General features: G+C 36.3%; 1 protein-coding gene across 5 annotated transcripts in view; it reads left to right on the top strand.

The window, feature by feature from the left end:
• The window catches only part of LOC105254997 (kin of IRRE-like protein 2), a 153,639-nt gene that overhangs the window by 109,856 nt on the left and 16,088 nt on the right, over positions 1-27,695 (top strand). For all 5 annotated transcript variants that reach the window (XM_011264022.3, XM_011264023.2, XM_025415308.1 and 2 more), the window contains exons 2-5: positions 5,136-5,263; positions 18,089-18,272; positions 19,356-19,491; positions 21,982-22,190. In XM_011264022.3, the coding sequence (XP_011262324.1) occupies positions 5,136-5,263; positions 18,089-18,272; positions 19,356-19,491; positions 21,982-22,190 (657 nt within the window). The remainder of the gene's footprint in view (positions 1-5,135; positions 5,264-18,088; positions 18,273-19,355; positions 19,492-21,981; positions 22,191-27,695) is intronic.

Genomic DNA, 27,695 nt, shown 5'->3' with positions numbered 1-27,695 from the left:
TACTCTTACAAATGATTTAATATAAAAAGTAGTCAGTTTAATAATTATTATTAAAATCTGTGTAACTTGTCGTGTAAATATTTATATTATTTTTGTTAGATTTTTATTGATTAAAATGCATAAATTGTATTCAAGTTTTATATTTATTTATTTATTTATATTATACATATTTTTATTTTATTTATTATATATATATATTTATTTTTATATTTTTATTATTTTTATATTATTTTACACACACACACACACACACATATTTATTTATTTATTTATTTATTTATTTATTTATATTATTTTTTATATTATTTTTTTGTTATAATTTATATATTTTTTACAGAACTTGTGCTCTTAAAGAACAAGAATTTTTATTTTCTGTTATTGCAATATGTAGAAAAAATATCTCTGCGTTATATTAGAAAAAGTTATGAAATATACATGTAATAAAATATAAATGTTTTGTTTTGTTTTTTTTTTTTTTTTAGGCTATGATTGAATTTCACGAATGATACATATTTCGTTATACTTGTCTTTATATGACGGTGCAATTGTTGTGAGAAATTAAAAAAAAAAAAAATCAAATCGATACATATATATGCATTGTACACATTTGTATATACTGTGACAGTTTTTCATCGCAGAGAAGCGCGTTATATATATATTGGTGATTCAACTCATCCTGTATGCTAGTGTGTTTCCGTGTATTTCGCGCTTTCATCCCGCGGCTCCGTTTATTTTTTTACGTTGCGAAACGCCAAGGTTTCGTCGCAATCGCAACCGCGTAACTCTCCGAACTTTTCTTACACTCGGGATTTCCAACATCGTCACGGAGGTGGTCGTGCTTTTTTATGCTGCGAAAAAAATGTACAACTATGTTGCGAAATATCCCTCACGATCGGTTAATATTTGCGCACCACCTATAACATGTTTCCAATTTCCCGGATATTTCACAGTCCATCGAGGATCTTTAAAGAATATATTTCTTTTTTCCACAATATCCCATCGCGAAAGGGTCGCTCGACGAATGGATACTTATCCGAAGAAGAATCATGTCGTGATAAAAGGGTATTTTTAATTTTCTCAGCCGATGTACGTTATCCAGGAGCTCTTTTTGACATCGCTTTTCGCGAATACGATTTTGGCGGAATTTTCTTACGTATTATTTACGTCGTTGTTCAACGCGACGAGTGTACGAGCATTATCCGACAGCCGTTTTACCCTTTACATATTGGCATTTAAATGCGGTAGTCCGCATGTAACGTTACAATAAACTTCTCCTTGATTGAACGTCAATATCGAACAAACGGGAACAAAAGTACTTTGAAAAGTTTCCTTCGATTATATCAACATTTCGACCACCGGCTATAACATCGATCAACTGCTTGCGTTTTTTACGCTTGCATCTTTTACGAAGTGTACCGTGTCGTATAATTGGTTAATCAACGTTAAAAAAATAATTCATCGGTCTTTATCGAGAATAATTGGAGTCGTGATGTACACAAGAATATGAGTGTTCGTTGCCCGCGATATAATTTAAGTCGTTTAATTAATCGCGTCGGCGTAACTTTGATAATCGAATACCATCGAATTCGTACTTTCATTGATACAACGTTCGGTTCCTTTCGCTAATTCTGATGTCCAATAATAATGAGAATGAGAATATCGAATTCCCACATTTGAATCGTCTATCGGTCTCGTAATTTTCTTTATCGAACGTGCTTTGCTAAGAAAATAGCGCTAGAAATACGAGAATAATCGATCGATGTTTGATTAATATGATTTTAATTCAGCCGTGCGCCTATTTAATACGTGATTTTAATTAAGCGCCATCCAAGCTCTATCCGCAAGAGTTATTTACAAAGATTCACTCGTCTATTAAGCCTCGCTTATTTATAGCGAAACACGGATCGCGTCGAAACGAATAACGCGCGAAACGTAGAAAGGATAGGAAAGAGAGCAGCCCGTGTTTTTAGATTCTTCGGCGTCGGTCTGTCTGGCGAGCGGAACGGGGCTGTTTTTCTCTCTTATTTTCACGTTCTCGAATATCGGTCGTACAGGCAAAGCAAATTTGTGGCGTTACCGAAACTTTTTTTCATCCCTCCTCGACAGCGCGTTTGAGGGGATCGGCGGTGATCGAGGTCGCGCGAACGTTCGCGTTACCCTCTGCGTGGACTTGCAAATGAGATTAACGGGTCGAGAGGCGCGCGAGAGAATCGCCGCGGATTTGCAACCGTGCCAAGCCGCTTCGAAAATCCGGCCGAATTAGAGAATCTCTGTCTGAATCGACGGGGATGAAAAGTATAGAATGTATTTTGCAACGACATATCAACTTTAGAACTTTTGTTTTTGTATTTCTCTTTGATTTTCACCTCAAATAGCTATCACTGTCTTGCGTAAATTTTTTTTTGATAAATTGGAAAAATGAGAAACGATATTTACATGTTCATTAATTGTGTAATTATTATAATGATTGTGTAAATATGAATAATAGTTCAGAAAATATTTTAACAAAATGGGGTAGAATAATGTTATTAGAAGCATATTTTTTTATTAAAATGAAACTTATACCTTTTTACATGTACATATTGTAAAATAAATTGTGTACCATACAATTTTTAAACATCGTATTACCCGCGTCTGTTTTTACTTTAATTTTTGAAAAATGAATTTATTAGATCACGTGGGCGCGAGCGTTGCTCCATTTCCGCAAAAATGAGGTATATTCTGCAACGCGAGCAAAGTTAGTTACCCGCGTTCCGAGTTGTAGTACATTATATCTGACGTGTTACAAGAATTTATGATACATCTTTCCCTGCGTAGCTTTATCGTTCTTTTTACACCCGCAAAAATAAGTGCATCCTTATAATACCCTTTTTACATAATCGTTTATTTCTTTGCGAGAAATTCTATTTATATTTGCAAGAATATATATTTATTAAATCAGTTAAAAAATATATATTATATTCAATAAAATATATTCAAAATTGAAATATATAGAATATTAAAAAATAAAACACATTTTCATTATTAGGAATCCTCGTATATTTCGCTTTCTTCACACGATCAAAATTCGCACGTGTTGCAATACCGCTCGTGTCAGCAGGAAAAATATCTCGCGAATATCTTCACGACGCGCCAGGATTTCAATTCGCTTCTCCCGTCGCCTCTTTCCGACGTCACGGTAATTTGTCGTATCTATTTGACTTTACTCGAGACTACAGTCGTAATTATTATTGCAGATAGAAAGCGTTGCAATTTCGGTCCAAGTATATTTACACAGCGCTCTCGCGAAAGTACAGCTCGTCGCCTCGACGTACAAACACAATTAACAGCCGGAGCGTGTGCCCCGCGTCAAGCCTCGAATTTACTTTACGGAACCTGTTGCAGGGGATCCTTGAGTTTTGCCTTATTCTCGCCGGGCATTTTCTCGGTATCGTCGCTTTTAACAATCCTGCTGCTAGATTATTCTGAGGACGACGTCTGATGGCACCGCTCCGCGTGTATTATTACTCACAATCGAACTCTGTGCGATTAAGAATTTGCGATAAAATTATATTATATTATGATGATTTTCGCACGCATGGGAAATTTCCATTGAATTAATATTGAATTTTGATCATTATTGATATAAATTTAATCTCATAATTTGTGGACGTTTTTATAGTGTGAACGAAAAAAATAAACTTTGCGTTTTTTAGCGATCCATTTTTTTTTACAATGTACAATCCGACTATGGCGTTGAATACTATGGTCGATGTGGTAAATTAATTTTTGATGAATAAAAGCGAACATATATATTCCGATGTTTCACATTTCGTACTTCAAATTTAACTGAATTTATCGTACAAGAGATGAAAATATCACAAAACGTAATGGCATTATCAAACAGAAAATGCTGTTTTTCTTTCGCATTTGTAAATACTGCTGCGGTGCTCGTCGAATCGCACAAGCTGCGCATGTTGTTAATTTTGCAAAGTTATTTCCGCGAGCCGCATACGACGCGGCAGCGCGTTTTATTAATCATCTCTATGTCGGTGAAAAATTGAATTTTTAACGCTGCAATCCGACAAAAAGCGTGCGCTGCGATCCTGAAATTTTCACATACTCCTGGCAAAGCGACAATACATTCGCATTCGTATTACATTTTGTTCAACTGGTGTAAAATTGATATGTTTATTTCTGACTAATTGCTCATATTATTTTTCTTTTCAGAAGGGATTTTGTTTTTACCAGTATAATAATTTTATTAGGCATTATATATATTTTTCATTCCGCATAAGTTACTTTATGACAAGCATAAATTCTTTAAACACAATTTTTTGTTTATCTATTTAAGCTATTCTTCATCTTAGAATGATTAGTAAAAAATTGGTAATTTTAAAATAAAATTGGTAATTATTGAACAAAGATTCGAAATATTTTGCTGCTTCATTAGATAAATTAGTAAATTTAATAAATGTGAGAGAATTCTCAAGAATGATCAAAATTTTTTGACGAGACATCGATAAGCTTTAATTTATTCGCATTAATTTCATGATTACTCCTGAGCTTTATAACAAAAGCGCTTTAAACGCATTTAGATATTAAACTCTCGCTAAATTTAGTTCATCGGGAGAATACTAGGAGCGTCGAAGAAATAATTAACGTCGGCTAATGAGACGCGATTAATGCCTGGGAATATATACAAGTCTGCGCGTGCATCGTCGCATCGAAGTCAGTACCGTCGCGTCTGCCGTCATTCGATTAGCGCTAAATACAATTTATCGGCAAACTTAAAAGGTGAAAACTGAAGATCGTAGCTTAGCACGGACCGAGTTAAATGAGTTTGCGAAGTTGCGAATTAAATAACAACTTTAACGAGGTTGCAGGCTGCCTTAATGCCCAGCTAAACCCTGTGCTTATATCCTGCCTTTACCATCTGTCTGTACTTTAGCGTTGACTGAAAAAACAGACTCCTCGTTTTCTCTTTTTCTCCCCCCCCCCTCTCCCTTTCTGCAAAAAATGACTGTTTGAATAGCCAAGAATGTCGTGAAAAGCGACAAAGTCTATCGTTATAGTCGTATGCATTTTTTAATAATTGTTTGCGCATGCGATACCGCAACACATGAAATTTTATTTGTTCCTGTTATTGCTTGCAGTTTGTCATGGGATTCAGCAGTTTGAGGAAATGCCGCAGTACACCGAGGTGAATCCTGGCCAGGACGCGAAGCTGGTGTGTCGAGTCCTCGGAAAGAGAGGGCAATGCATTTGGCAGAAGGATCAAAAGGTACGAAATTACTTCTTATTTGATGCAATTGTTGTTTATAGTTGTAATTATATTTCAAATTGAATAGCGTTTGAAACATAATTATACGAAGAAAGATCACTGATTTTTTTTCAGCAATTATTGTTAAATCATTAATAGAATTGCTGCGGAAAATATTTTATTTATTTTTTATCGAAAAATTTTAATCTATGTATTTCTGTCTATTTTTGTCGAGCTACAAGAATAGATAAAATATTTAGTTAAAAAACTTATATTATAGCGATAAGAAATTGAGAAAATTTTACATGCGCGATGAAAGATTTTTTTTCTTGGTTAGTTTAAGTTTTATTTTCTGGAGTAGTTTTCTTCGCGTTACACATAAGCAAATTCGTTCTGTAGATATGCGAGTTATAGAAAGAGGAAACAATTTTTTAAATCTAATCGAGAGCGACGTACGTTGCTGAGCGTAAGTACAAAACGGAATTGTGTCTCGGAACGATCGGAAGTTTAGGGTACAAGCACGACAACGGTAACGTTCGCTAGATGCGATTGCGAAAATTGAAAAACACAACATCCGGACCTGGAAGGGGGTGCAACTTGTGTGTTCCGTACCGTAACTCAGAGCATTTCATTGATTCCGTTTCTGCTTTTCTAAGTCCGTGGCAATCGACTTTTCCTCGTTCACCGCGTACGAGCGCGTAAACTTCTAGATAAGTTTGTCCTGGCCGGAAGTGGACGCTACAGGATGCGCTGACGATTCGTTCGTTTGTCCGTGGAATCTAAAGAGGAAAGGAAACCTGGGCTTCAAACTTTCGCGGAACTCCATGATAGTGTGTTCGTCAACTAAGTTCTCCAACTAGTTTCAGCGCAGATAATTCACATATATCATATCATCATTGTTTTCGTCGTTTCTTCTTATTTAATGATATTATCATAATTATATTAGGTCAGAAAAATATTAGAAGAAGTGCTTTTTGCAATTTTGAAAGGTTGAAATGCAAAAATAAAACAAGTTCGCAAGATTTCATGATTGACTTTAGATACGAAATATTTAGAAGTACATTAGAATATCGACATTCTAAACAATAATTTTGCATTGAATCCTTCAGTTGGAGAAAGAGATTTATTTTTTATACGATTCTTTAATAACTACTAATTTTATTCGAAAAAATTATACAATATATTACGTCATTCACAGAGCATTCCGATAAATTTTGAATTTAAACCGAAACTCTTATAATACGAAATTAAATCAGCACAATCCAATATTATTTAAAAGTGTTTCCTAAATTTATTTTTGATATCTAACATTCCAAATAAGAAATAGAAATTACGATAAGTAGATTAACTTAAGTTGTTCACTTCAATTACGCAGTGTCCCAATTTTTATCTTACTCTATCGTAAGATTTATTCGTGCAACTTGAATGTACATTATATATCCGATCCGCGCGGATTAAAATTTACTACATATACCGTATAAAAATGTTTGTACCGAGCTCGTATATCGCTAATACGTAGCTTTCGCTATTATGATTTATAGGAACGCATAGTTCACCGCGAGACGTCACAATCATAAAGTCACAAAAGGATGATTTACGCGCGGTCCTTGCTTTGCTTGATCAGCCGGAATCTGGCGGTAACGTGTTTCCTCGCATGATAAATTTGAACGCGCGTGATAACGGACTCGATATTTCACTTGGCCGAAAACGCAAATACGAAACGATATGGATAGCGATCACCGGTCCGGCGGGGCGAGAGTTAAAATTTTCAATTAAATCGACACGGGGTGACACGAAAACAGCGCTTCCGTCGTTGAATCGTGACGATTTCGAAAACCGGCTTTCCGTGTTCGCGTTGAGTCGTTTTCCGCGCCGCCGCGTCCTGGCCCCCTTGAATTATTGCAGCGGCGATTTGTACGCGAACAGGAATATATATATATACACACACATACGTACACGTATGCACGTAATAGAGAATAATACGGCTTCACGAGTCGCGATGTATCCACGTTAGCGGCCGCGTAAATCCGCGATACATCTTCAAAAGGCGACCGACTCGTATCGATATAAAGCCTTCGTGTCTCCCTTTGTGTCTATAGACATCGTATATACGAGCATGTACGGATGAAGGGATCTTTCCGATGCGCGCCACGTACCTCGACCTGAGATCGGAGATGTATCTGGTACGTCTGGCACTTGATTGGAGATGAGACGGGCCGGAAACCGCGAAAACACGAAATGATGCGCAGCATTCTCGGAAGTCGGGCGAAGAAAAAGGGAAGAAAGTAGACGCTTGATTGGCATGCTCGCGGCGTTTTATGCAAAGTCCCCCCTCGAAATGCCGCGATCTCCGAGTTTAATCGAACGCAATCTCTCGGGCGACTTTCAGCATTTCGCGACGTGTATTTTTAATAGTTTAACATTTTCATAATTTGTCTAATTTTTTAATAATTTTTTTTTATTATCTATGCCTTACAAATAAAAGTAAGATAATTCTACTGTATAATTTCTTTCATTAACATTGTTTCTAAGAAGATATGCAAACATTTTTTAGTCACATCATTAAAATTATATAAATTGAAAATTATATTTTATTGTAATATTACAATAAATAGAATTGAAATAATTTTCAATTTATATAAATTGAAATGACGATTATTATTGCAACTGCTTGAGTTTTTATGAGCAAATCTTATCGTCTTTGCAAATCTTCCCTTATTTAGTAACTCGTAATATCATTTCCGTCAGCCTTCGTGAAACTTCTCGACTCGTTCTTAAATAGCTTACATCTAATGTCATATTTGAATATATTTACGCATGTTACACGAGAGTGTCATGTCAGAGGACATTAATCCCGAAGTGAAAAAGTTTTACGGAGAGCGGAATCGTTGTTCGTCTCTTGCAAGGATTTAGCGCAACGTGATCTTATTACGTTGAGGAGTTTAAAGCTATATGCAGTTCCTCTTGCGGCAGTTTCCTTTCTTCCGTCTCGTAATCACCTCAAGCGCGTTTTACTTAGCTTCTTCCGAAGACGATCGTAAGTTTAGTGAGAGCTTTATGCACGCGACGTTATGCACCGCGAAAAAATCGAAGGAGAGATAGAGCTTCGCCGACCGACTGCGCGAAACGCAGCTCTAAATTGAAATCATTACAACTTTCAAATCATTACAACTTTCAAATCATTACAACTTTCAAATCATTACAACTTTTCCCGATCGAGGGAAAAGAAACATAACTATTTCGCAACCGGGGATGAAAAGTCATACCGAAGCGAGGAAACGAAACGAACGTGTCGGAGGGATGATTGTGGTCGAAAGATAGCTAAAAGTGAGGGCGAAGATCGATGGTCGGCGAGCAAAACGCGACACTCTGCTGCAAAAGACGAAGTACTTGAGTAAAGAACATTCTGCAGTTTAATTTTCGGTGATCTCGTTCTTTCTCTGCACGAAAGATCACTGTGACATTTGACTAGAAAAAATGACAGGAATAATTTATTAAAAATTACACTTATATCGATCAAACCGTAGCTGAAAAATATATCGTATTTTGAAAATTTTAGTTTTGTCGCATACATATAAAATACATGTATGGGAATAAATTAATTTTATTCTCGGGAACAATAACTATAATGTAGCTTGACAATATGAAAAATATTTGGGAGAATTCAGGAATTACGGTAATTAAAAGAATAATCGTATTTTGTACAACGCGTTTTCATTTTATTGTTATTGATTACTGCAGATATTTGTTGCAATGATCATCGGAGTATGAATAATATATATTTGTGTATACAAATGCGTAACGCTTTTGTAATTATTACAGAGAACACTCGATCGGATCGACCATTCTTCCGCATGATTTAATTAATCGAGAATAAAAACGCATGATAACAGTGACAAAACAATACGTATTAATAGCGATTAAATTCGAGTCAAAGATAGTCTATGCGATGCAAATGAAAATGTATTTATCCTGTGAGTACCTTTTGTATTGTTATTATCGAAAATATCAATGCAAATAACTATTTTGTAAATAAGTAACTAAAATAATAGTCTGTTGTTATTTTCGACTGCAGCCAACCGTGTAGGTTGTTTGCGAAGTAAATATCTTTCGAATTGTCTGACGAAAAGTCTGCGCGATATATATGTCTTCGCAATCTTTCAAAGTTGAGATGTATCTCTATGCAGAAATTTATACATTTTACTTGAAACATCTTCAAATTAATATGATATTCCCTGAAGATATACAATAAAAATAAACGATAAAATAATCAACGTATAAAAAATAAAAAAAATAAAAAGATTTACATTAGAAAAAAGTACCAATCATAATTAGCAATTAAAAATTACCGATGGCAATTAAATACCGATATATTCTGCTGATTATTAGCAAGAGTCTAAATATTGCATAAATCATTGCAGTGTCAATTGTCGATTTAAGCGTGGAATATTGTTTTGAATGACGGTAAAGGGAACGGAGCTTGAGGATCGTAGAAGACACGTGCTCGCGTTCGCATCCACGTGTTAATAATGAACCGCGATGCAAAGACCAGAGGGGGTCGTCGTCGTAATCGTCGGCTTTCAGCGGCGGCTCGAGGGCCGAACAAAAGGGGGACTACAGGCTACAGGACGCGCGAGGCGAAGTGGACGGCTAAGAGGCGCCGAGTGGCCTCTCTCGTGGCTTTGGATATTTATCATTGTGCATCTTTCCGCGCGATGCGAACTATTGTGCCCCCCCGAAAGCATTCCGCCTATGGCTAAATACTCTTGAAGAGCAGCACGATATACCGGGTATTATATACTTACGTACACACCGCGGCAGCTGCGATATATGCGCCGCGATGCGTACATTAATTTGCATATTAATTTGCGAAGGTAAGCTGGCGCTGGTGACGTTTGGATTAGAGAAAATATCGGCGGCGATATACTTGGCGCACACGCACACATACACAACCACCGTTGCACTTTCGTGAGATCGTGTTGCATCCTCCCTCGAGCATTATTTTATACGGAATTTAACTTTGTTCTTGATTGCGCTTTGAAATGAAATTCCACGATGCGCTTTGTTACGCGTCGAGTGAAACGAATTCGCAAAATTGCATATGCATACGATTTCTACTTAATATTTCGTAACTAGGAAGACTAACATTTTGTAATAGGATTGTATATCGTACAATTGCGTTGATATTCTCCAGCCGCGCGAGACGGTGTGCGATACATTTGTTTAACTTTTTAATTATCGCATGAAAATTGTATAAATGTTAATAACGTAACATCACATAACATAACGTAACGCCCTGCAGTTATAACTTTCGTAGACGGGGGCATCGCGTATACGTGCCTCAGCGACGCGTGAACTAATTTGCATATTAATTCATGTAGATAATCTGTTTTAATGACATCTGGATTAGGGAAAATGTATGCTTAATATATCACCCTCTGGCATCCCGAGTGGCTCGGGCGCGTTTCTCGCGTACTAATAGATTTCGATTATATGACGCATCGATAATTCTATGTATATCAATATCGACAGCGATAACTAACAGCATAATATACCGTCGTGAGCTGCAAATTTCAATATCTCCAGAAGAATTATTTAATTTGAGTCATATGTTTCATGTTAAAAATTGAACGATTAAACTTGACGTAAAATCTTGAATTAATTTTCGTGAACTTTGCAGTTTAATTCGTTTTTTTTAAAAAAAGAGTCGTTTTTTTAAATATTGATCCATCTTGATTCGAGGGCAAAAAATGTATATGGTATGTACATTTTTTGCCTCCCGTTTACTTGCAAATCTATCTCCATTATTGGATCACGTCTTTGGCACAGAGACTGCTCTCGATATTCCGCAAGACAGATTTTTCATTAAGATTTATGTACCGTCCAGAATACGACCGGTAATTTTTCAATTCCATTCGCAGGAAAGCCGTAATGAAATATTGCACGGAGGGTTTAATGTACTCGAAATGCCTTCTAAGAATTAAAATTTTTCTTTTTCTCTTTTATACATAAATTTACGCATCGCACGTTTCAGTTAATTATACATAAATTGATACCTGTCAATAAAATGCAGATATTTAACGGTGTTAATAAAATTTCACGTTGTTTCGAAGACACCTTAGGAGCAAAATTCCCGCGAAGAATTTTTCACGAGGAATGAATTTTCCAGTAAAATGCGCATAAATATTTGTTATTCCGGCATACTTAATGAGCGACGTAGAAAAAAAAATGTTCATCGCCCGCGCTATATGCAAATTCGTCATGATATAAAGCCTGCGCGCTTGGAAATATGCTAATTCAACCGACGTCGTTTTGCGAGCTCTCGATATTCAGTACTGTCCGTCCTTCTTCTCGCCTGTCTCGAATAATTCTTGCTCAGCTGAGATTATCCAAGCTAAATTAACTTTATTCAGACTGTATATTAGCACCTCCTCTCAAATCTAAATATTTTTTTAAGAAGAATATGCAAATCTGGCGTTATTTTTCAAAGGATATATATATATGGAACATAATTTTTAATGTCATCGACAAAGAAAATTTATTGGAAAATGTCTCCAATTATTGATCAATGCTTGATAATAATATTTAATATTTGAAATACCTTTTTGATTTTCAACAATTGATAGTATAATTATAAAATGCTGCATTGTTAAAGTAACATAAATTTGTTGGCTATATACTAATTATTTATATATTAAATAATGGATTTTAATTAATAATTTGCTAAAGCCCAATTATCTCCTGATTTTGCTTTTGAATATCAGCGAAACAAAGCCGATAAAACAATGTATTATACCAGATCTATCTCTGTTAAGTATACTTAACAAAAGTAATTTTGTAAGTTGAAACATATAAAAGACAATGGCTGAAATATATATTAAAATTAAAAATTCTCGACACACATCATGCACATACGTGCATTCATGTAAATATATGCCTGACAATTTTATCCAAATTTTCGAATAACTTTTTGCTGTTGAATATTTGATAGCATAATAAAAGAATATTCGATATAATCAAATTCATTTTTGCGTTATCGGATTCTTTCCATAATATATGTATTGTTTATTTATAAAAGAATAAAATAAAATAGAATATATTTTATTATAGAATTTTATTATAGAATACAGCGAGCGACCTTTCAAGGATCTTCCATCGAGCAAGATATCATATCAACATTGCTCTAGAGTCGCATATCATTATTAAATAGCAGCATTTAGTGTAAGATCTGGATAGCTCAGTGGGCAATAAGCCCGGAAAGCGAAAGGCGCGGATTCGATTCTCGATCTAGCCATTTGCACCTCACATATTTTTCCACGAATATTGTTTTCTAGCAATTATTCGTTGGGCTGAAAAATGTGTGAATGCTCTTCACAGGATATGTGTCGGTGCCGTTGCCACGGATTCTGTTGTTCGTTGGGCGTATAGACACGTCTGACCTCCTTCCAATAAACATTTGCGTAACGAAGCAATGGCGACAACTACATAGTTGTTTTTATACCCACTCAGTCAGCCAAATAATTGTTCTGACAAATTCCGCAAAACATTTCCGCACAATTTCGTCTGCTACAAATTAGTCAGAAAGACTAGTAAGATAGGCTGATTGGAATATAAATGTACATATAAAAATAAATATTTGTATATTTTATTAATTTGTTTATTGTTTTTGTTTTTGTTTTTTTTCCATTTCAGGCAAAAATGGGAAACAAATAATGGAGATATTTAAACAAATAATGGAGTAAATTAATTTCCAGAAAAGAAAACATTTGTTTCTAGTCCGAATTTTCTAGTCCGAATAATTGCTAATTGAAAGTTCAATACGTGACAAATTCTAAAAAAAAATTATGAGATAAAATTGATTGGAATAAATTTGTATATTGTGCAATTTTTTTAAAATAATTATTCTGGAGAAATAACTTGCGTTTTTGCGTTAAAGTGCATTTTATTTGCGAAATTGTCTTCGATAATTTTCTATATATCGGACCGTTTTATGGAAATAGAAGCTTTTTAGATGCAGAATGCTTCGAAATTTTTGACTGAGCGAGGCTCCACTTCCGGTGACAACAATGCAAATATCGTCCAATGCTCCTCAGACTCCGTTAAGGGTGGTCGCCGGGACGATGGGCGGTGAGAGGCGGCCTGGAACTTGAATATCGCATTACTGTCTCAGGCAGCGACGAAGGCTTTTCGCAGTGGGTGATCCTGAAACGAGATCCTCCGAAAGCCCGGAGATTTATGCCCTGCACGGTTTCTCGTTTCTTCCTCAGCCAAATATCCTCCCCTCGACTTTTCTTTCGCCTTCTTTCCCTCTCCTCAGCTTGTTACCCTCCCGTCTCTTTCCTCAACTTTCTCCCGCAAAAGTGAATATTTATGAAAGATGTAAATAACAAGCGGGATAATTTTCTCTTTGGAAGCTACTTTTGTTTACAACACCTTTCTCTCTCTTTCTGTTCTTCAGGAGCTTCTCCTGGAGCTTCTAACCACGTTATTTCCGCTTGTTTCATTCTGCGCATTTTCTGCGAATAGCGCTGGATGCATTGTATCTGTTTTATTGAAATACCAAAATAATTTTGACTTGTAAATCTTCTTCAAGGCGCATTGTTTGAAAATCGCACTTTTTAATAAAATATCTAAAATGTTAATCAATAGTTTTTTCTCAAATTGCAAATATTTAATTTGTTCGTTAACTATTTTTCGTCAACGCATACATCTGAGATTTCCAATTTATTTGAAATAATACTCTGGCCAAAAATACTTTCACTAAAATTAGAATATTAAAAAAATACATAGAAAATACATATTATCAAGTATTTACAGAAAATATATGCGAAGGCTATTATAAATAGGCTATTATCAATATTATTAACAGTGTTACTAAAACTGCAAACGAATAAAGCAGGCAGTCGACTTCATCGGAGATATCCTTCACGGAAACGAGAGAATTAAAAACGGATACATTGCACGAGAGAAACTGCTCGCAGAAGTCGCCATTGTTCATTGAAAGGATTAAAATTCACGGGCGCCTGGGATGTGGCGCACCGTTCGCTTACTTACCCGAGAAAGGAAGGGTCCCTTTTTCTTTCTTCATGCCGTTTCTCGGCCGTCTTTGTGCCCTCACTCCCTACCCTCTTCAACCATCCCGCTTTACCGCCCTCTTCGCTGTTCTCTGTGTTCTCCGGAGAGGCCGCGACCAGCAATCAACGTAATGCACCCGCAGACACACCCCTGCCCTGCCCTCGTCCCTATCGGCGCACACAGACATAGATACCTCTGTCTGCGTGATACGAACACAAATACGTCGCATATCAAGGCAAACGGCTAAGGGTACATATCCCTGGGCCAAAGGCTACCGTAGCACAAGCGAGGCCCGCAGTAATGCAGACGCAATGGCAATCTCTTCGAGAGCAACGAAATAGATCGTGGGACGTAGACCGATAGCGAAAAAGCATTGCGGTAACCAAGTACTCTTACTTTTCTTTTTCTTCCGAAACTTCCTTCGGAAGTGTTACCATAAGTTCTTACTCGTCGATATGTATCCTTGTGATAAGCGTCGAAAAGTTCGCAACTCGAACGCGGCTCGAAATTTCTCGCGCACAGATGCTTCTTCGTCGTCTTTGTGTGTTTGCGAAAATTTGTGGAATTATTGAATAGGAGACGGGAGGAGGAGGGAGGAAAAGATTCAACCGGGAGAAACGACGTCTTCTACTCATTGCGCATTCGAAAAGTGCCTCGCGGCTTGTTCCGCTGTAAGAGCGATGGTACCCTTCGCGAATGTGTGTTTGGACTGATTTGCGGCAGCTTGGTTAGTTTCCTGGGATATCGGAAAAGTTAGTATGCGTGTGCCTCTTCATGGACATGGACGACGAAGCGTGCGCTCGGGAATTCTGGATAACTTAGGTATAAATCTTGCGTTACTCCGACGCGAGGAATCCTGGAGGAAACGAGAGACATGATCCTTTCTATTCTCTGACGAAAAAAAATTGTGAGATTATTAATTCTATCGTTATTAATTCTTTATCGTCGTGTCTTTTGATTTTGAATAATTCTTATCGTTGCAAAAAATGCATCGAGAGATGATTTATTCTCTATATTTTAAATGGAGGTTCGATAATCTCGAGACGAATAATATTATTATAATCGACTTTGAGACAAGTTTATGCGTTCCAAGAATATCTTGAGAGTTAACTGCGAATGTTCGTGACAATTTATGGACACTTTGTAATACGGTGGAATGAAAAGGCAGTTACTCGAGGGTGATATGATATGAGATATTAACCCGACAATGACCTAAGACGTTAATTCGTACTGATAATATATACTAGACGTCGTTTCACCCGAACACCAGCGGGCATGAACGCGCGCCAGTAAACTCATTATTCTTCTTGTCCTGAGGGCTCTTCGTCTACGCGCGAATAATCTTCGTCAGGATTTCGCCATTGTATTATTGTGTCTGCCACCGGGTGATAAACTGCGCATTCCGCGGGGAATACCTCTCCGCTCATTACTAATATAGTCGCACGACGGCGTCCTATCGTAGTTAACGTAGCTCTCATTGCGTCCCTGGAGGAAACCGAAGTTAAGCACTCGTCCGTTTCAAAGCGCGATCATCTCTCGCGAGAATTCTTCATAAAAAGGATCTTGGATTCCTGGATTCACAGTATTACAAGTGGCGTAACATTTTTATGCCAAAAAAAAAGCGATGAGAATGAATCGTGAATATTTTTGACGAAATAGACATAATTACAAGGTTTCTTATGAAATATTCTAACTATAATACTGTCACTTTTTTCGAAAAGAAAAGAAAAAAAAATGGAAAAATAAACGCACTGTCAATGGTTAAAATTTTAAAAAGAATTTTTTAATTCTCAGTTGGATTAAATAATTTGTAACTTTATATTGGATACATATGGGATTATAAAATTGGATAATAAACTAATCTTTGAGTCGAAGCTATAAAAAATAAAACAGGCAAAAGAGAAGACAGCCTCTTGAATATATCATTATAATTTTTCATGGATCGGGCTGATTTAATGAGAACAAAGAAGCAGTTTGTAGCGAACTTAATATCTTCACCAACAATACACAGGCGAGCGCGACGGTGCTAATTCAAGACAGTGGACCGCCGGCGGATTACGGAAACTCGTTAACCAAGTAATACCTTTTAAACGAAGCTTTTTCGCTACACGTACTAAAGCTACCACAAACTTACAGATAGAACAATCCGGCCTCGACCGATACGCCGACGATGTATATAATAGCCGTCGCGATAACGTATCGCGCGAAGCTGGATGAAAGAAAAGAATGGAAGACCGAGAGAGAGAAGGGAGAAATTTAATTTATTATCACGTTTAAGCAAAAAAAGCACAGAAGTATCATCGAGTTTTAACAGTAAAACAATTAATTATATATATAAGTAATAAAAATATCAAAATAGCAATATATGCAAGTAAAATAAATAAGATCAATTTATACAAACTGATACAAAGTGTCTCGAGATAATCAATAACTTTGGATTGCTACAGAAATTTTTAATCAAAGTTTCGAGAAGAGGAACAAGAGAAAGCTTTCTCGATTTCGCGGAGAAGGAAAGACTATTTTAAGGTGAAAAGTAAGGGGAATTAAAGAGCGATCGTGGATGCAGAATCGATCGCTGAATTACAATCGCGTTATGACTGCGAAACTTGCTAAACCTGCACTTTTCTGGCGGCAGCGAAATTAATTCGCGAGAAAGAAGAATCGAATGACATCGACGATGGGAGCCGGAAGCCGATGATTCATTTCGGAGGAAGCGTACGGTACAACCGACGTAAAGCTGAGCTGGGAGTGAAAAGGATGTACGGAAAGAGGATTCGAGCAATGAGAAGCGATTGTCATAGGTCAGATTCGTCGATTTAAAAATGTGCTGACGTGCGTGGACCATCGTATAGGACTTTAGGAAATTTATCGGCAAAAATTAACTCCTCTTCTTCTATTAATCTTGCGAGATTTATTAATCTCAGATTGCGAGTGTTTCGTGTACGTAAAATATCGTATGTGTATGTTGATCTTTAGGTCAAATTATATATTTATTTTTAAAATTTATGCAAAAATTGATTCTTGTTGCTTTATGTATGAAATTATTAGAATCAAATCATGAAGAATGTAAATATAAAATTCTCCTTTCGAGGAAAAAGAGATATATATACAGGGTGATAAAAAACTAAGAGCCATAAATTTGTGTGATGAAAAAAAGGACAAATACAAGCATTTTAAGTATAGAAACCATGGGTCACGGGCGTTTAATTGAATCGTCACAACTCCTGCAATGAAAGTAACGTAAGTTTGGTTGTTTGCCCCTCGTTTGTTTACCATTCGTTTGTTACCTCTGAAGATGCTGAAAACTATGATTTATTCCGAACAAATCGAATCCGAGGAGGATCTGGTCGCTCGCATCGTGGAGGCATCTGAAACCATCCGACACATGCCTGAAATATTCCAAAGAATGCGGCAGTCATTGCTCCGTCGCTGTAACTTTTGTCGGAACGTTGGAGGTCGTAACTTTGAACATTTATGGTAAATATAATTGACGGAATAAAATCATTGCATCACAGACATTGTGACGATTCAATTAAACGTCCGTCACGTCGTAATGAAACATCGCCGACCCATGGTTCCTATACTTAAAATGCTTGTATTCGTCCTTTCTTTCATCACAAATTTATGGCACTTAGTTTTTTCACTCTGTATATATACAAAATTAAAATAATTTTATCACCCTGTATATATACAAAATTAAATATATGTAAAAATGATATTATAATGATATATATGATTTCTCTCTCTAAATATTCTGTTCTCTTTATTTAGCCGATAGGTATGCACCTGAAAAAATACGAATGGGTGGGCTCGCCAGACATGGGCGACTGCTCGTTGTGGGTGAGATCGGCGACCTTAGAGTTCGATGACGGGCTTTGGCAATGTCAAGTAACCGCAAGTGATTTCACGACGCAGGACGCGTTAGCATCCGAACCAGCGAAGCTGGTCGTCAGAGGTAAATGTTAGACAAATATGTCTATTAATCGCTTTCGAGCTATATAAATCGTCCTCTTATTAGCAAAAAAAAAAGTTTTGACAATGTTCTCTAAATATCGTATGATATTCATGATTCTCGGCTATTGTTTCAATAACATCAATAAAGACAGAGAAGCATTTCGAGAGCAATATCGATAATGTTGCATCCAATGTATTATATTATATTATGCAACAGAATAATAACTAAGTAATTCGATACGAAGTTGAGAAATCAAATCCCATTGATTGAGTCGAGCCAGCTTGTTTTTTCGCATTAGTAGTCGATAGCAAGATAATTGATTTCGCGCGTTTAATGAAACGGCCGGCACGATTGCTAGGCGCGTATCGAAATAAATCGCGTAACACAATGAATACTCGCGTAGATTCGCTCGCAAACTTTCTCATTATCGCTACTCTCGGAATTACGGTGTCATATCTCGCGGAATGTGTTTCGCGTTTTTTTTTTATCGGCGAGCGATATTTATAGCAGATTAATATCTCTCGTCCGGGAATAGTACATTACACCGAATATAGTCCGATTAGCCGTGTAAAATCGTCCCGACTCTCTCGATGGTTACATTCACTCGGTAATCTCACGATACAATTAACAATGAAGCAACGGGATTTATTTCTGCGCCGTGGAAATGAAGTTTGTCACGGCGCAGGGGGATGAAAATCTCCGCGTCTCTTTTTTTAATCTTTACGTCTCGCAGTAATCAATTGCACGTTTATAGTGACCGACAATCTAAGCATCTCGATATTTTTATTTCATACATAATTAAAATTCGATCGCGTAAATTTCTTTTTTTTTGCGATATCATGATTTATACTCGACATAAATGAATTTTTGCGAAAAAATAATTATTAATAATTATTAGAAAAAAATAATTATTATAAGCTTTATGATATTTCAAGATCTCATTACGTCGCGCGGCGATTTTAATTTTGAAAAAAATTAAAAGAGTATTCAATTGGTATTTGGTTTCTTAGGACATGGTATACGAGCGCATATGGCACGAGCGAAGGCATACGGGATTAATCCGTGCTAATTTTCTCATTCCAGTCAGCCCTCAGCGACCGCAGATAGAGTACACCGACCGTCTAATTCTCCCAGGCAGCAACGTGACAGCCCGAGCAGGTGAGATCGCTACGCTCACATGCAGAGCGCGGTATGGGAATCCTTCGCCTCTAATTAAATGGTTCGTAATTGTTGCACGTAGATTCCGTACTACTTAACTTGTGCGCCGCCGAACCTCTTGTTCGGCGCGCGCGCGCGATCTCTCGCTTCGCGTGTCTCGCTCGCTCGCCGTCTCGCCCTCGTTCCCCGTCTTCGTCGTCACGTTCCTTCCGCTCGTTTGCTCGCTCGTAGCTAGCGTAATTATTCGGCAATTTCAGGCTTATGAGTCTGCGAATTAATTAGGATATATCGGTAATAAGGGGAAAGGAATGAGAATCTGTACGGTGCGAAATAATCGGTTGAAGCGCTTGTAATTTTGATCTATTACGAGGATTTGTTTACGAGGAGCATCTAAGATTTATTTTCGAACGAATGTACTTTTTTGTAATGTTATTTTGTACGAAACCATTTAATTAATTTAATAAATTTCGGGCTCGATCGCGCGAACGATGCCCCACGTCTTATTGTTAGATCAAGATATGCAAGTCATTATCGATTTTATGGCATCTTTTAACATCGGCACGCCTCTCCTTCGTTGAAGCTTTGGGCTTGTTCCCGTTGCTCGAAGATTCCACGTAATGCATCAAGAACGCTGTCGATAGCAGAACATGCGCTTCATGAATAATCATGATCCATTCCGCATTCGTGCCTGCACGAAATTAAGGAGCTACATGATGCATTTCGTGCGATACGACGAGAAAATATCAGACGCGAGTCTCACGTAACAACGAGAAAGCGAATCGCGAAATTCTCTTATAGATTCCGGGATCGTGTGACTCTCGACTTGTCATTTTCGAGCACTTGGAGAAGGTAAAGGGTTTTAGTAGTTTTACGACGAAACAAAAACGAACGCCGCGACAAAGGAGAAGAGACAAATTATGTGTGTATCTGTCGTTCTCTGTCGGCTTTAAACCTGCAATTTTCGGTTAGCGGAACGACATCCGTGGGGCGTCGAGCCACGTTCCAAATTGTAGACGAGATCCCTTGACAAGGCGACCGTTCTCCGGCTGCCTCAGTCCTCAGGGCTCTCTCGCTTATCCACTTACTCACTGGGAATTATCCTAATTGACATACGCAGTACGATGCAGAATATGAGTATGCATAAACGTGTTAATTATGACGGGAGCATAGAGGTCGTGAGAGATCGCTGCACAATCGACGGCGAGTGTTCATCCCAAGAACACAATCGTCGACGAACGAGATGACTATCGTGATTATTATGTCATTATCGTTATCGTTATTGTTACGTCCTCCGCAGTATCGTTATTTAATTCTTTGTTATATTACGCTCGAAATGTCTCGAGACATTAATAAAAAAACGAAGATACACGAGACGGCTATCGTGGTGATTATTATGTCATTATCGTTATCGTTATTGTTACGTTCTCCGCAGTATCGTCGTTATTTAATTCTTTGTTATATTACGCTCGAAATGTCTCGCTTTGAAACATTCTTTCACGCGTATCGGACAGCTTGTTATTGTTAAAAAAACATTTTCTAACCGACCCAGCAAATATCTCGACTAATCATCCGCATGTTTCTCTTTCTTGTATTTAACCCTGGGACAGCAAATAGCGTGACACATATGCAACAGACATTGGGAACCTTGATTTAAAATTTTTTTCGTTCGTCACATATATAAAGATTAGATTATTATTTTATTTTTTCAATTTTAAGACTATATTTTTATTTTATTTTTTCAATTTTGTGGTCTAAAAATTTTATTTCGATAAAGTAACATTTAAAAACATTAAAAGAATATGAGATATTTTCCAAAATATATAAATAACGATATTTATTTTAATTTTATTCAATGCACATGTGAAATATCTGTTTCAATTATTGCACTGACATTGCAAATTATATGATTGCAAACATTTGTTACATTTCGCATTATATTTCTGTTGTTGTAGCCGATACGGATATATGGCATTTTGAATGCTTTTACAAATCGAAAAGAGATATATGGAGGACAAAAAGATGGATAGGATAGAAAGTCGCTATGATTCGAGTAACGTAAACACTCGCCGAAATTAATTTTCAACTCGTGCTAAACTTTGACGTAAAAAGATTTTCAAGTGGATGGCGGCCGGGAATTAAATATGTATATATCGATTCCCTCTCTTTTATTTTCGCGGATTATCAGATTTGCTCAAGAATCCATAAGAAATAGCTCAGACATAATGTTTTTGCATTATTATTATAATAACTGAGCACCGAGAGAGGCTCAATTTACGAGAGTGCCCTCGTTTATCAGAGCGAGACTTGGAATAATCTGCGACGATGAGCCTAGGTAGGTAGGAAGGCTTGGGAAACGAGAAGGAAGAGAGAGAGAGAGAAAAGGTCGGAACCGGAAGAGAGTGACGTCAACGGGGAACGTGCGCGTAAGACAGAGCGAGTCGCGCGCGGCCCGAAGAAGAGGCTGACGAGGAGGGGAGAATGTTGAAGGGGAGCGAGTAAGAGTTGTTGCAGAACAGCCATTGGAAATGCAAATTTTCCGGGCGATATGCAGGTACGTGGGCGAGACCGAGCTGAGGACGTTGCGGCCTCAGGTAAACTCGACCGAGTTAGATAATCCGCGCACTTGGGCGACCTACAGTGTTTGCGAGATTCTGGCTGAGCGATCACGTTACGGCCAGCCGATCAGATGCGTTGCCATCCATCCGGCGTACGCTAATCCTACCATGTCGTCCAGCACCGAAGTGAGGTTCGACGTGCGATGTGAGTACAGACTTAATTTCCTCTCGTAAAGCTCCGTAAAAGAATTCACTAGATCCTTAAGTTAATAGAAGGGAAAATAGATTCGATGCTTAAATATCCTAATATAAAGAAATATAACGATCATAAAAATAAATACGAGAACATCAGTCTGGATGAAAGTTACTTTTTACTATCTAGGCTACAGATATCTAAAATAGATATTATTTACATTTTTAATTAGCTACATTTTCAGCAGACGAATTAAATCTTCTTTCACAATTGGTAATTAACTTTTAGTAATGAAACTGAATCTCTCTCTAACATTTCATGCGTCAAATCAATGTAATATTAAATATAATATCAATATAATATCAAATTAACATGGCAAGATTATGCGATTAATAATGATTGTCATCATAAGTGACGTTATTGGACGATATATGTACATACATTGTTAATATTCGATGACGCGTAATATAAGTAGAATCATCGTTTGGTGTACTAGATTTTCTCTATAGTACAAAAGTAGGTCTTAGTTGCTATAGCATAATCCTCCGCAAAGTTTATGCCTGAATAGACGAGTTTATAATTGATTACGATCGATGACAACAATCGTTGTCTCTGGATTATAATAGCTTATTAAGTGCTCCTAATGGATGCTGTTAATTGGAGAATTTAGTCGTATACAAAATGTATATTAATACAAAATTTTGATTGCTTATGATATAATATAGAAAGAGAGTGTAATATATAGGATACGTATTGTGTATGTATATGTATGGTATAATTAGTAATAATTATATTTCTCCGATATCTGCATCTGAAAGCAGGTAATAATACACAATAATTCTGATCGTAATGAATTCTCTGTCAAATGTTCGCTCGTATTACTTCGTACAACTTTGAACATTCGCGCTAAATGTGACATTGATATTAAATTAACAAACTGCATTTCCCATTGTAAAAGAACGTAAATGTACCTCGCTCTAGATACGCGGTAGATTTCGAAAACATGCCACTGTATAACAAATATTTGTAACGTAAAATCAAACGCTGCTCGATCATATCTATCTATATTTGCGAGAAAAGCTGCTTTATTCGAAATATACCCTTCGAAATATAAAATGCGCAAAGAAGAACAGAGCGGTAAGTCGAGATTAAGGTTGTGCCTCGCTTCTTTTTTTTTGCACAGTCGTACCATCAAGTATGTTGTATGCATAATGGAAACGGCGGAAGAAGGGAGGAAATATACGACGCTGAAACTTTCCTTCTTTCTCAGCCGCCATCTGCACGCCTAGAAATATATTTCTGATCATAATGAAAAACTTTCGATCAGATTTGCACCAATGTCGTTTGCGGTCATATTTAGCTCGCGTGATCGGATTTTTTGAAATATTCTCAATTTTTTTTATATCAAACTACAGATATATAGAATTATTTTTGATACAGAATATAATATCATATTTAATAATAGCAGAAAGGCCAACATAAAATGCAATGTAATTTTGCAGTTTACAAGTAGTGATTACGTTGCAACCTTTTCATCCAATATAAAAAAATTATTTTTTCAAAAATTATTTAAAAAATATATGTTTAAAAGAAAAATATATATTTTTTAAATTAATATTTTAAATTATTCAATATTTAAATTTTGCTAAAATTTTGCTTAAATTTACAATATATAAATAATATATATATTTGCTACAATTATAATTTCTTTTCGAACAGAAATGAAAGAACTATTCAATAAATCAAGAATCGATAACCGAATATCTAATCATACCTTTATAATTGTAGAATTATTAAATAAATATCCATTATCATTTATTTTCGTTTGTATTCTATAGAATGATTTATATTTGATTTTTATATTGATCTTGACTAAGGTACATCACTATCGTGACGCTATCCATTACGTGGTTTACAAATAAAAGAACAATGTCACGTGCTCAGATATATTTTTTACAAAATAAGGATAAGTTGCAAGGTATCGATATTCTTCCACCGTATTATCAGTGCAAAAATGCATTTGATAAAAAGTTAGGCAAGCGACTATCGCTATGTACGCTTTTCACACGAATTGCGAAAAAACAATTCGCCGGTAAAACGTCCGATCATGGAAAACGATTCGACAAAAAAATCACCGATCACGCGGTCTGGCCGTATAACACACTGACCTCAAATCGCTTCGCATCTCTGACCATCCTCAACAATACACTGATTTAACCTAGTACACATATACATACGCGTACACACACATATATACATACACATGTGCGTACGTGCGGCGGAAAACCGCGAGTTTTCTCTCCCTTTCTCTCTCATCAATCTCCCTCAAATCAGTACGTCGTGATGTCATGCGTTTTAACCTTATCAACAATTCGATGCCCAGTTGGAACGTTCAGGCAGATTTTAACGCTTTTTGCGAAACTGTGCTGCGGCAGACAGCGGCCAAATGAGTATTGATTTTAGCTTCACGGCCGGTATCGTTGTACAACTACAATCGAACCGCATTTTCGATAGCGGTATAAATAAGCTTGTTACTAGCCTTTGAATCATTATGTTGATTTTATGATATACACCGTTATATGATTTAATAGGATAATCGCCGCTTATATACGATTCGCTTATTAATTTACAGTAACATGATAATTGAATTGTTTGAAGAAAAACAAACTATTAAAATGTTAATGTTACCGTCTAATATTACAGAAGTATCTTATTAAATCCAGTTTGCGATTTGTAAACGAAATTTGTATAATTATTTATTAAAATAATTTCGGGAATTTCTTCTAGAAATTTGGAAATCGAATCTGTTAAATTCAATGTTACATAATATTAATTAGCCAACAGTTTCGATACGATAATTAATACGTTAACCAGATTGCATTTGAGTCTCGTACACATTTCAGCTTCTCTCTCTCTCTCCGTGCCACAAATTAATTTAGCGAACGAAATGAGAAAGCAACGCGGGCATATGTATGTATATACGCTTGTTATAGATTAAAAGGCTCGCGTCCTTTCGCGTAAAGCTCAATGCATTGTAAATAAACTACTAAAGCTTCTATATGTACATATTGACAAATTTTCAATTTGCTGATAATACTCAAACATACGATCAGTATAGTCATTATGGTAAAATCACTTTAGTTGCACTAAATAAGTGATGTCACTAATTTATGTTAATTATCGAAAAACATTATTTTATCCTTTTCAAAGGCTACATATCAAATTATAAATTTGTAGAATGTATTACGCTGTTATTTCTATCCTTTTACCGATTTGTTTTTTATTATAAAATATAATTTCTTACAAAAATATTTCTAGTGATTTATGCACGTTGATGATAAATGAGTTTGTCGCGATAGTTGCGGTCGGAAATATATCAGCCGTTCGCGAGTTAAACGTATCCGATGTGCTTTATCGAGGCGTGTAATTTCGATCAAGCATCTGGTGACGTCAAAAATTGATTCGCCCGTTACCATTCCTAATATCATCTCCAACAACATCATTTTTCCCCTTCCCATCCTCCTTGATCCAATTTCGGGCTCCGTAATTTATAATTTCCGTCGCAAATTTGATCCTGAGTCTCATCGCGATCCTCTCGAGGACGAGACTTGCGTGCCCATCCTGTACATTCGTTATGCATACGTTTGTTTGCGCGCATATGTATTGATTACGAGCATTAGTCCGGGATTAGAACGGGACTTTTCAGCGCAAATTGAAAAGTTCAGCCTCAAAGCACCGATATATTTCGTGCCACTTCGATCGCGAGTCGAGGGAGGTTTTATCCGCGCTAACGAGAGGGTGCATTCATTCTGTGCATTCGATGCAGTTTTCAGAGAGCGTAAGCCGATGCGGATAGGTCAGTAGCTCGGCCATATTTCGGTCAGCGTGTTTTTCGAATAAGCTTTCGCATGGTCCAAGTAACGAAAGCTGGGGATAAAAGCATATTTATATAATACTCCTCTATCGCGATTATGTGATTATTAATTCTTGTTGCGCGAATAATAATTCTGCGTTGCGGAAAATTCTCATTTATTTGCTGCGCAAATAAATCTAATCAACCATTTAATCGTTGGAATTATAAGAGACTGTTAGAGAGAGATAGTTTTTTCCAATTTTAAATTTTTATGATTTTTGTGTAAAATCTTTCGCGAGATAAATTCAAACTATATCATCGATTTTTCCATTTTATGACACGTACAATGAAAGACATAACTTTAGCGCTTTTGTCTCTTTCATTCCCCCATCGCGTCACTTTCATTTCGTAAAAATAGAGCCGTTTGAAGTTTATCCAAGAAACGACTGGCCGAAATTTGGTCGAATAGGCACTCGTTGAACCATTCGAATCGCGTGGCTTTGGCTTTCTGAAAACTATCATCCCCAAAATAGCTGCACGTCATCACTTCCTCTTGCAGCTCGCGATAGTTTCGCGGATATAGTTCACAGTTTGTCGTTAAATTGCTGCAGACTACTATAATAGGATCAAACTTTAATCCTTCGCAGCGCAGATGCTTTATCAAAAAGAACTGTGTAACTTTTTTTATCTATTTTAAAATCTTCATATGACTATTTTTACTATTTCACATATGACTAATTTTTGTATCCATTATAAGATAAAATGATAAAAAAAGTTGATGTTATTTTTCGTCTTGCTAACATAAATATTATAATTCCATTTATCCATTATAATTAAAATAATTTTGCTACAAAAATTACCCGAATTTTTATAAAAAAATAGAAAATAGTATGAAAAGATTAATAAAATAAATTAAGAAAAACATGTAAAAAAATGTAGAAGAAAATAAGGTTTTAAAAATCACAATTACTGAATATATAATTTTTTCCATTATTACATTTTATCATATTTTATTATAATTTATTATTTAACTTTAATGGCTTTTAGTCTGTTGCAAGTTATAATTAATTTTCATCTTTTTTTCTTATTATACTTCTATACGTGTATTTTCAAAATACTTTTATATATTCAACACTCTTTTATACTTTTATAAATTTTTATAGAAAATTTGTTAGAGAAATGATCCCTTTAAAAATTCTCTCACGCAACGACTCTGCGATGCGTAAATCTAGTATGGATGCAGCATTTTAACGCACAGCTGGCGCTTGTGAACGAGTGTTATTCGTTCGCCCGTAATTCTCAGTCATTTCTTGAGTAAACTTCAAACAATGACGTGAACGGGGATATGGAAATAACGTCAGAGAAAGGAAACCGTCGACTGAATAAAAGATTTTTCGAATAATCGATATTTCGGCGTAACGCATAAAACGCATAGGAGGGTATACATTAGGTAATTGAGTTTAGGAAAAATTTTTCGAAAAATTCTCGCCCTTTGTAAAATCAGTAGTATTAATAGCTCCAGCCGGTGTACATAATTTGTATAGGATATTCGAACTTGAATACTTCATAAATATTCAATAAGCGTTTGATTTCTACCGCACAGCTTTCAATTGCATACCGTAGGGTTTTAATTGGGGCAAACAGTGAAAATGACAATATGAATA

Source organism: Camponotus floridanus, unplaced genomic scaffold, assembly GCF_003227725.1.
Source record: "Camponotus floridanus strain SB8 unplaced genomic scaffold, Cflo_v7.5 scaffold12, whole genome shotgun sequence".
Taxonomy (NCBI): Eukaryota; Metazoa; Arthropoda; class Insecta; order Hymenoptera; family Formicidae; genus Camponotus; species Camponotus floridanus.
This window is presented reverse-complemented; position numbering and strand designations above follow the sequence as displayed.